Source organism: Cebus imitator, unplaced genomic scaffold (assembly GCF_001604975.1).
Source record: "Cebus imitator isolate Cc_AM_T3 unplaced genomic scaffold, Cebus_imitator-1.0 Scaffold385, whole genome shotgun sequence".
Taxonomy (NCBI): domain Eukaryota; kingdom Metazoa; phylum Chordata; class Mammalia; order Primates; family Cebidae; genus Cebus; species Cebus imitator.
Genome location: NW_016107700.1, coordinates 2,780,105 through 2,791,019, shown reverse-complemented (window position 1 = coordinate 2,791,019; position 10,915 = coordinate 2,780,105). Strand labels below are relative to the sequence as shown.

The 10,915-nt window shown below is 46.6% G+C and overlaps 2 protein-coding genes across 3 annotated transcripts in view; both read left to right on the top strand.

Annotated features, from left to right (window-relative positions):
• The window catches only part of LOC108288869 (chemokine-like factor), a 28,182-nt gene extending 20,597 nt beyond the window's left edge, over positions 1-7,585 (top strand). Inside the window, exons 3-4 of one of the 2 annotated variants that reach the window (XM_037731167.1) lie at positions 5,435-5,533; positions 7,125-7,585. In XM_037731167.1, the coding sequence (XP_037587095.1) occupies positions 5,435-5,533; positions 7,125-7,355 (330 nt within the window). In that variant the 3' untranslated portion in view covers positions 7,356-7,585. The remainder of the gene's footprint in view (positions 1-5,434; positions 5,534-7,124) is intronic. The other variant, XM_037731169.1, reaches the window with a different exon arrangement.
• An 8-nt stretch (positions 7,586-7,593) lies between these two features.
• Positions 7,594-10,915, top strand: part of CMTM2 (CKLF like MARVEL transmembrane domain containing 2) — a 15,403-nt gene continuing 12,081 nt past the window's right edge. The window contains exons 1-2 of the mRNA XM_017508043.2: positions 7,594-8,270; positions 8,402-8,560. Of these exons, the coding sequence (XP_017363532.1) occupies positions 7,941-8,270; positions 8,402-8,560 (489 nt within the window). The 5' untranslated portion in view covers positions 7,594-7,940. The remainder of the gene's footprint in view (positions 8,271-8,401; positions 8,561-10,915) is intronic.

Below are 10,915 nucleotides of genomic sequence, written 5' to 3'. Positions count from 1 at the left end.
TCACCTTGGCCACCCAAAACATGGGGATTATAGAGAGAGAGAGAGAGAGAGAGAGAGAGAGAGAGAGACAGAGAGAGAGAGCCAAAGGTGAATTGGTTATCCTGGTGGATGTACACAGGCCCTTGGGGGTGGGTGACTGATGGCTCCACAGCACCATGAACTGTGGTCAGGAGGTCCGGAGCCCTCTGAGGAAAGGACTCATGCAGGCTGGGTCCACACACAAAGCTGGAGAGAGCCAGGAGATGTCATACTTTGCTTTAGGGTCCAGGGGTAATGCCCAAGAAGTATCCCAGACAGAGGTAAGAACTAGGATCTCCTGAGCTTGAACTGTGAGTGTCCTGTGAGAGGACCTGTTCTCACAGTGGTCACAGAAAGTTCAGCCCAGCTCTTGTAGGGTTACAAGCCTTTGGTCAACTCCAATAAATCCAGGCCCTCTTGCTGTCTGTCTTAAGTGACAGTATCTTCTCTTTAGGGGATGGCTATGGGAGCCCTGAGTATGATTTGGAGCCCTTGCCTTCTTGCTACTGTCCTCAAGAGCATGGGCCAGACTTGGCACAGCACAGGATATGCCTTGTGAGCTCCCAGGAGCTTCATGGTGGGGAAACTCTGTGTTACCAAGATGGTTGCCCAGTTATTCTGATGTTCAGTTCCCACTAGCAGGACACATACTGAGCAAGCACACAGTTGGTCAGATGGTAAGTGATATAATTAACTTGGAAGTTTTTGAAAAAGACTCATCAAAACAGGACTCAAATTGTGTTCACCTATCCAGTCCCTTCCTTTCAAATCCTCTCTTTCAGATTCTGTGAAATGAAGGATGTGTACCTATACAATTTTTCAGAGGGGCAAGTAGCTACCACTGGGAGGCCTTGGCACAGCAGGAAATGTGCAAGTTTCGTGAGGGTATTAGTGCTAGGAGGTGCTGACTTGGGCACTTCAGAAGGTAGACAGGCTTAGAATCAAACTTCAGGAGTCACTTGGGACCTTATGATAAGGTCAGTGCAGAAGGCCCCGGAACACACAGTCAATTTCATACTAGAACTGTTTCAGGTTCTGCGCAGGTTCAGAGGCCTCCCCACAGACAAGAGGTGCCCAACACGCAGCACCACTTCCTTTCAGCCCTTCCCTCCAGGCAAGAAGGCTTGGTTCCCAGGAGGTCTAGGATTAGGGTAAGGAGGGCTGACTTTAAGTGGTGATTTCTAACTTAAAGGCTCATAAAAGGATAGAGCTCCTTATTTCCCTATTCTAGTTATTGTTTGACAAAGGGGTGAAAGTAAAAGTCCCCACCATGGAGACAGATACAGTCTGATACATCGGGGCTTGGACTCAGCAGGGAAGCCCCAAAGAGCACTGGCTGCAGATACAGGCGACCAAGTGACCTGCTGAGATCTGTGGGTTCTGGGACCATATTTTGTCAAGGCCTCCTCCTCTGGACAGATGATGGAGCCTGGGCTCAGGGACCCATACTCAGTCTCTGAATTGCAGCTGTGAAGGCTGTGCCAGGGACCCTGACACCATGGGGATGGTACAGGCCCAGCTCTCAACCCTAAGCTATGTTAGGACCCATGAGGTCTCCTCGGATGGGCTCTTGGTGTTCTTGGTTCATGTGAACTCACAGAATAAATGTGCCAACTTCCACAGCACTACTTTTACCTGCAGACTTGAGAATGGAACTAAATCCATAAATAAAGTTAATTTAAACTTTTAAAATTTAAACCCATTTTTATCAGCATGAGTCTGCATCAAAGCTAGGAAAAGTACAATTTTCCTCACCCCACACACCCTCTTCATTTTAGGGTTACCAATTCCCCCACTCTAGCCTAGTGTCAGGTACCAGGATACCTAAGAAAGTATGAATTCGAATTATTGTCTTCTAAGTAGCTCATATTTTAAACACTTCTACATCATAAAGAATATAATCCAGCATGGTCAGAGAAACTGAGTTCTGGTCAAGCAGATGTTTTTGCCAACAGAAAGCAATTTTTTTAAAGGAATACAATAAACATTGTAAACTAAAACAAAAAAATGAAACCAGTGAAAGTTGCAGTTAGTTGAATACTCAATGTTTGTAAATTCCAATTACAAATACTACATTTTGTGAAACTAATAATGTTTTAACTTTTTTTTTGTTGTTGAGACGGAGTCTTGCTCTGTTGCCCAGGTTGGAGTGCAGTGGCACAATCTTGGCTCACCGTAACCTCTGCCTCCCTGGTTCAAGCAATTCTCTTCCCTCAGTCTCTCGGGTAGCTGGAATTACAGGTGCATGCCACCACACCCAGCTAGTTTTTGTATTTTTAGTAGAGACAGGGTTTCACCATGTTGGCTAGGATGGTCTCGATCTCTTGACCTTGTGATCCCCCCACCTCGGCCTCCCAAAGTGCTAGGATTACAGGCGTGAGCCACCCCGCCCTGTTGCCCAGGCTGGAGTGCAATGGCAAGATCTCGGCTCACTGCAACCTTCACCTCCCAGGTTCAAGCAATTCTCCTGCCTCAGCCTCCCGAGTAGCTATGGTTACAGGCACACCTGGCTACTTTTTGCATTTTTGGTAGAAACATGGTTTCACCATGTTGGCCAGGCTGGTCTCGAACTCCTGACTCCAGGTGATCCACCCGCCTCGGCCTCCCAAAGTGCTAGGATTACAGGTGTGAGCCACCATGCCTGCCCTGATTAACTTTTTTTCTAATATTCAGTTTTGGTTTTAAAATATTAAGTACCCACCATTAAGGCATCTTACTGTTTCCCACTTATAATTCTACGTGATTTTGAATATCTCAGAGAATAATTTGGAGGCTTTATGTAAAAATTGTCAAGTAAAAAACACATTTCTCATTTTAGTCAGAGAAAGTTAGTTGAGTCAATAAGGTATTTGGGGGGAAAGAGAAAGATAATAAGTAAGGATGGCATTTATGAGGAAAGTGGAAGTCATACTGGACACGGCCAAGCCCAGCTGCAGTTTTAATACAGCCATCAACCATATCTGTCCGTCTGTCCAGATGAGGCAAAAAAGAGGGTGTGTGTCTAAGGCAAAAGGGAGGAGGTTGGCAGGAAGAAGGCCCTTGGGCACTCAAGTCAGACTGCCCAAGGTCATAGCCACTTACTGGCTGAACAACCCTGGGCAAATTGCTTACCCATCTGTAAACTGGGGATAATGAGAGTTTGTTGTGAGAATCAAATGAGATCATATATTAACACACTGGCACAGTACATGACACATAGTAAGTGCTCAATAATGTGAGCTAGCTACAGTAGAACTGTTAGATACAAGGCGAACCTTAGCTCCAATGGACAGTTCAGAAGAGCACTTCTTTGTAAGTAAGGACCACGGTAAACTATAATATCCACAGTCCAACAAGGAGACAAAATTATGACAGGTAGTCAAAGACTGGTTGGGCCTGGTCTGTGGTTGGTTTATTATCATTATTGGTGTGCTTTCACCCAAATTCTCATGATCTAAGGCCATAGCCAGTTAGTGGTCAGAGAAACTGAGCTCTGGTTATGTAGATGTTTTGGCCAACAGAAAGCAATTTTTAAAAAAGAATATTTGACTTTTGAAAGTTTACACTCTGCTTCCCAGTTGTAAGAGTCCTTGTTCACATCTTTGACTACCTTGGTTTACACAGTCCTCACGGGCTAAGCTTCCTGCAAAGCTACAAACCACTGTACCTGCCTCAGTCAGGCCTGCCCTCTCAGCCCGCAGAACCCAGCTGGGACTTACTTCCAACCTCTACCAGCCCTGCTATGTGCCCCTGTTCCAGTGTTAACTCCGGGCACCAAAACAGTAGGCATTAGTGCCTTTCCTAGAGGCAAGTCGCATTCCACAATAGGACTCCTTGGTCACCAACCCCAACAGGAAGAACACCTGGAGTTTGCAGAGAGTTTACTATCTGTTAACATTTTGAGAGCAGATATGAACCTACATTTTGATGCACTCCCACCACCTACTAGATGCCAGGCATATTATCAGATGCTTTCAGAGTCATTATGCCATTTAATCTTCAGACCCAATGAACCTCAGTCATTATCCCCATATTACACATTGCCAAGTTGGCAGACAGGTAATAAAATATGCCCCACCTAGGAACTGGCAGGCCAAAAGAGTTCATCAACAAAAACACTCAACTGACTTGTGCAGTATCATTTTGACCCTCCAGACCCATCCCACAGAAAATGCCAAAGATGGATTGGATGCTGCACTTGCAGACTAGGAGAATAGTTCATTTCCTCCTTATTTGGGTGTCCCTGATGGGAGGCAACAGTGAGTTGAGTTCTGATTCCACCCATTATTCAATCCTAAGCTACTGAAAAATGCCTCTAAGCCTCCACCATGTCCTCTGGAAACTGGGGATGATGACAATTTCGACTTTGGATGCTGCTTTATGAGGGTTAAATGAGGTTAAATGATGAACTGGGAAATGCTTGGCACATCAAAGAGCTCCACTGGGGCCATTATGATTCCATGATCCTTACACTGGATGGCAGTGCTCCTTGATGTGTTTGGACCAGTGCACCAGAAAGGCTGCCATTACCAAGTCAGACCATCAAGACTTAAAGACTGAAGGTATTCAAATTAGGTGTCTGGCCCATATTGTGGTTACATCCTCTAGGATTTTGCCCCTACCCATACTCTGCTGTCACTGACTCACTGCATACTCGTTCTTCCATTGTTTTGCTAAGGAAGCCCAGCCACTGCTCACCCAGGAGGGCACCCCTACCCACTCATCCTCACTATTTCAGCCCATAAAGAAGCAGGTTGAGCTAGCAATGAAAGAACTCAGGACTGAAATCCAACTGGAATCCACAAGAAGGAGCACAGTGAGCCTGCAGATGTCAGAGCACATTCAATTCCAGCCATGTTTCAGGAACGAGCAAAAAATATTCACTCCAGAGTATGAGACCTGCTCCTCAGATGAGTTCATATGTTCTCGGGACACGTAAACTCATTGAATAAATGTGGCTCAATTTCCAGATCTGGGAGGAGAAGTAAATCCATAATTAAAGTGCTAAGCTAAAATTTTATTTTTATATTAAATAAGGTATGGAATAGATTGCAGAATTTACATTAAAAAATACCAAAAAATCACATTTTAGAGGGCCAATTTGGGCTAGGCCCCTTGACCACTAGGTTTTTTCATGATCTCTTTCCTATGCCCTTTAAGAAAAACCTGATGGAAAAAGTTGTCAGCTTTTTTTTCTAATGGTATTCTTTAATGAAAATAAACCCATTTCTGCAGACAAAGTCATATCTAGGACCTTAACATCACATAAACTCATGTCTCTGGACGATGTAAGAATTGTGCCTCAGGGTTCCTCCTCATCTTAATCAAAGGGAAAGTTTTTCAAAGGCATCTATTCTTAGATGTGTAATTGACAAGCTTACATATTTATGAAATTAATTTTTTTATAAACTTGAGAATTTTCTATTCTGTATTACAGGATCTTACCAACAGTATCATTACAGCTGCGTTCCTCTCAGTCACTGCCTTCTTGGCCATGCAAGAAAAGAAAAGAAGACATTTATTCTATGTTGGAGGGGTAGGTAGAAGCCTGCATGACTCCATTTAAGATCAGTATTCCAAAACTGAAAAGGGAAATTAGCAGACTCCATTAGATCATTAACCAAGTAGAATTCCCACTGCCACCCACTCTCCTTCTTGCACTGACTTCTTCAGATGATACGAAGTTGCACCAACTCTGAGCTCATGAAAATCTTAATTCTAATATGCATTCTCCGAATAGGTACAAAAGCAAGAGTCTGCTAAACCCCTTTTGAGAATTGTACACACTATTTTTGAAATGTTAAGCAAGATCTTTTCATCTATAAATAGGACTTTGATCTTCTGGACTACAGAATTGTATTTTAAAGACAGATAAAAAGAGAGATTGTAGGGGGGGAAGTGCACTGTCAAAGTGAGTAATCCAGCCTATTCAAGAAGGAAGGCAGGAAGAAGCCTGCCACATGTCGAATTGCCCAGTATATGCCCTGCACCAGGCTAGGCACATTCTGACTTCATCTTTACAATCTCATTTTTACAGATAGAGGAACTGAGGTTAAATACCTTGCTGTGGGTCACAAGACTGGGACAAACTGGGACTCAAACCCTCATCATATGGAAGAACACAAGAAATGGCAGATCAAATGCTTGGAAGATTCAGGGGGTGGGGGTGGGGAGGTAGGGCTTTGGTTCAAGAAGTTAAACAGTGAGAACAGAAATTAACGAAGAAAAAAAAAAGTTTATTTGACTTCATTCCATAATCAGTAAATATCTGTCAATCCCATTGGATTGTGCCAGACCTGAGCTCAGTGCTGGGATGAAGCCCCTTCCTCTTTGGGGAAGCTCACAGATTTGCTAGGGCAAAGCATACCTAGGAAAAGCTCATTAAGCCGCCAGGAATTAAGTGACCATAAAGAGAAACATCCAAGCCTGTCAAGAGTCCTGGCGTGCACAGGGGAATATCTGTGCCATGGGCACCCCCCACGTCTGCCAGGGGTTCCCACTCCCAGGTCTCCATTTCTTCTTACTGGATGGCAGCTATCCCACATCCCAACCCTCACTGGTCTTCCTGCCTTCAGCCTGGTTCACTTTCCATTCACCTCATGGCCACTGCAAGTGGGTTTTCTGAGTCTCACGCCTGACCTCTTGATAAGAGTCCCAGATCCTGCACCTCTCCAGCCTCAAGTCTGCCCCCTTCTCAGCGGCCCCGGAGGTCCTGACTTCACCAGATTCCTTAGAGACCTTAGTCTAGTGCCTGGGTTACTCTCCTCCCCTTAGGAACTCCTTCCTGCCCTTTGCAAACATAGCCCAAAAGTCTTTCCATGGGGAAGCCTTCTCAGGACTCACCCCTACCTGCAAACGCTTAGGGCCAGTGCCCTTCCCTGGTCCTTTCCTGGTGCCTCAGGCATCAGGCGAGGCTACTACTGGCAACAAAATCCCCTGTTTCCAAAATCCCTTTTTCTGGGAAAGGCAGAGTGGGCCTGCCGCAGCCAACTGGGGTAGTGAAGGGTCAGAGGGGACAGGAGGCCGCCCGCAGCGCCCGCCCTGGATGGAGGTAGGTTCGAGACCTTGTTACCGAGCTGCAAAATAACCCCGCCTTTCCTTCCCGCATATGGTCTTGTATCTGACAGTCCCTGTGTCTCACAGCGGTAATCGTGTGTGGCATCGATGCGTTTGTGGTCACCAAGACGATGAGGACTAACTTGAAAAAATTCCTGGGAGTCGAAGTCGAAAGCACGGTTTCCCCTGCCGGGAGGACTAACTTGAAAAAATTCCTGGGAGTCGAAGTCGAAAGCACGGTTTCCCCTGCCGGGGATGCCTACCCTGAAACCGGCCCCGACGCCCCGCAGAGGCCCGCCTGACGCCAGCCCCGCGCCCTCTCAGATGCAAGTGTCTGTCGAATCGCTACCTCTGAGCCCACCCCCGAGCTCGCATACTGTCACCCATTCCGGCCTAAATGTGACCATAAAATCAGGGCTGCTGCTTTTATCGAGAACGCCTGCTTCCTCTCGTTGCCTTGTGAAAGTCGCGTTGTATTTTTCTGCCCATGGCGCTGCGCCCGCGGAGCTCAGGGCTGTGACCCGGTGCTCGCAGCCCCCTGACCTGGCAACGGAGCTGCAGCTTCCAGACCTCAGGCCGCCTGGCGACTCCGGGCTGGGACCGCGAGGGCAGCTCCGCGCCGAGGTGGGACGGCAGGTAGGGAACGGAGGTGGGGCCCATCGGGGGCCCGCACGTGGAGAGTAGGCGGATCCGGCAGCTGCGCGCGGACGCGGGCGCGCGTGGAGAGGGGGCGAGAGTTGGCATTCGGTGGTCCTGGCGGTTAGCTGAGTGGGCCTTTTGAGCCGCTCGGTGGACACCAGGCTCTCTGGTAGGCCTGGCCTACTCAGAAACAGCAGGAGAGAGAAAAAACAGGCCGGCTGTGAGAAGCCAAGGACACCGAGTCAGCCATGGCACCTAAGGCAGCAAAGGGGGACAAGCCAGCAAAGGGGGACAAGCCGGCAAAGGGGGACAAGCCGGCAAAGGGGGACAGGCAGGCGGCAAAGGGGGACAAGCCGGCGCCAGTGTCAGCTCCACCTCCAGCCAAAGACCAACCCGCCAAAGACCAACCCGGAGAGGATGAGGACGATGAGGCGGCAGCACCGAAGAAACCCAAGTCAGTGCAGCCCAAGCACGAAGTGGGCACGAGGAAGGGGTGTCGCCGCTACCGGTGGGAATTAAAAGACAGCAATAAAGAGTTCTGGCTCTTGGGGCACGCTGAGGTCAAGATTCTGAGTGTGGTAAGCTGGACTGGTATCCCTGGGTGGGGGGCCTTGACCAAAGGTGGGGGAAAGGAGGAGCAGGCTCCAGGTGTCCTCAGAAAGATGGTGAGAGGCCCTTGCTGCTGGTTCAGGTGTCTGTCTCACTGCAGGTCTGCCTAATAGTGGCAATGATGCTGTTCTCCTCACTCACCGTGCACCCCATCTTGAAGCTTATCATCACCATGGAGATATCCATCTTCAGCTTCTTCATCTTACTGTACAGCTTTGCCATTAACAGATACATACCCTTCATCCTGTGGCCCATTTCTGTAAGTAAGGGGCAATGGAGAGTGCCTGTGTCCAGAATGCTGATCATGTGTGTGTGTGTGGGGGGGGGGAGCACCTGGAAAGTCACCAGAGAGACACACCTCACCTCCCATATCTGTGCCTGAGTCAGGGGCTCAGAGCATCAATGGGGCCCAGGCAGAGGCAGCTGGGTGCAAGAGGGATAGCTAGGCAGAAAATGCTCCAAAAAAGCCTACCTGTGTGTTGGAGTGACAGTGTGGAACTCTTACCTACCCGGTGGTCAAAGAGAACCTGACCCTTTGCTCTCTTTAGAGGGAAGGGAGGTGTAGCAACCAGTTGTTCCTCTGAACTCCTGTGCCAGCTCACACTTAACTGGAAGATCGCCCCAGAAGGACCCCAACCCCAAAATTTAAAGACGAAAATTACTCTCCCATAAATCAATAAAATAAGACAAAATGAGATTTTTTTTAAAAAAATCACTTCTAAAGCAGTGTTAGGTCTCCAATTAATATCTCTATAAAGGATGTTTGGATCAGAAGGATGTTGAGCCCAAAGCAGTCATCTAGTGGAATGAGACAGAACTGGGCAAGTTAATGAACCATTCCCAGCCTGTTTCCTCATCTGTAACATGGGGACAGTCATAATTCCTTGCAGAGTTGACATTTAATCCTGAGGATTACATGTAAATTGCTTGACACCGTGCCTGAGGACTCATGGAGTTGAATCCCTGCCCATCACCTGTGTAATCACAGGGCACATCCACCTAACCCCATGCCAGTCAATGAAAACCCCAATTCCTAAGTCCCTTTGTTCATTGCACATTCACAGCCTGGCTCTAGAGCCCTCTTGTTCACTGTTTCACTCACTTTACACATGAGGAAACTGGCTTAGAATGGCCAAGTAACTTGCCCCCAGGTCACTCAGCAGGTAAGTAGCAGAAAAAAGATTCAAACTTAGCTTTATGAGTATATTTTGTCCTGCCTCCTTGTTAAAAACTGTTAGGGTCCAGGGATCCATAGGTCTTGATGAGGTAAATGAGGACCTCCAATACAGGAAGAAAGGACAAGAGGGCCAAATAAGGACTCTCAGAAAAGGGACAAGCAGAAGACAAGGTAAAAGGACAGGCAGAGGACAAGTTCCTCAACAAGGAGGCTGAGAAGACATTTTTAGTTCCAGCAAGATGTAAAACCAATGAACTCTGAAAATCTTCCTGCTGTGCTTACCTAAAAATATCAGGGGAAATGCAACCAGTATTTAACTTTAACTGAATGAATGAGCTGGCAAAAAAGAAATGGAAACACACAGGCGCCAGAAATGAAAAACGGGGCAGTGATCACATAAGCTACAAAGTATGAGTGGGAATGGTCCACAAGGCATTGTCTCAGGAAACTACAGCATGGATTTTCATGCACTCTCAAGTCAAGAAATAAGGCCTCGATCCTAAGCAAAGTGGGAATTTAGAACTGAAAACCCTGTATAAAGCTAGCACCCTGGAAAGACTACCCGCTTAGGGAAAAGACGGACAAAGACACATACCATTCTTATTACCAACACAGAGAAATAAGGAAACATGTTCATCTCTGCCTGAGCTTTGAGTGGGGGGAGAAGTCTTCCTTGAGAAACAGAAACCTTGAGCCTGCCCTTTGTACAGATTGGAGTTTGAATTATTATTACCTGCAGCCCAGAAACCTTGATGCAGCCCAGAAACCTTCATCTCTGGGAATTACCATAAAAATTGATCCCAGTCTGTTGATATTCTGCTGTTATCCTTGGATTCCTGATAGAACCAAATGCAAAATCACGATCAAGGCATGAAAAGATTCTCACAGTGGGGAGGGGGAAAACCTTGTCAAAAATGAACTAACAATTAGAAACTACAAAACACCTGATTAAAAAAAGAAAACAAAAAACCATTACTAGGAATCAAGAATCAACAAAAATGCCACAAATGGATTAGAATCCTGAGAATATGCAATAATAGATCTGTCTGAAAATAATAATATATTTTAAATGATCACAGACATAAGACTCCTGAGAAAAGAATAAGATACTATGAGGGCAGAATAGACAGACTTTTTAAAAGTACAGTGTCTAGAATAGAAAATATAGTTATTGAAATAAAAATGTCAATAGATGAATTCACAAACAGATCAGAGAGCTGAAAAGAGATCTGTTAACTGAAAGGTATGGGGAAATTACCCAGAACACAGCACAAAGAGAGAGAGAACATGAGAAAGAGATTGAGATAAAACATGGAGTGAGGCCGGGCGCAGTGGCTCAAGCCTGTAATCCCAGCACTTTGGGAGGCCAAGGCGGGTGGATCACAAGGTCAAGAGATCGAGACCATCCTGGTCAACATGGTGAAACCCCGTCTCTAC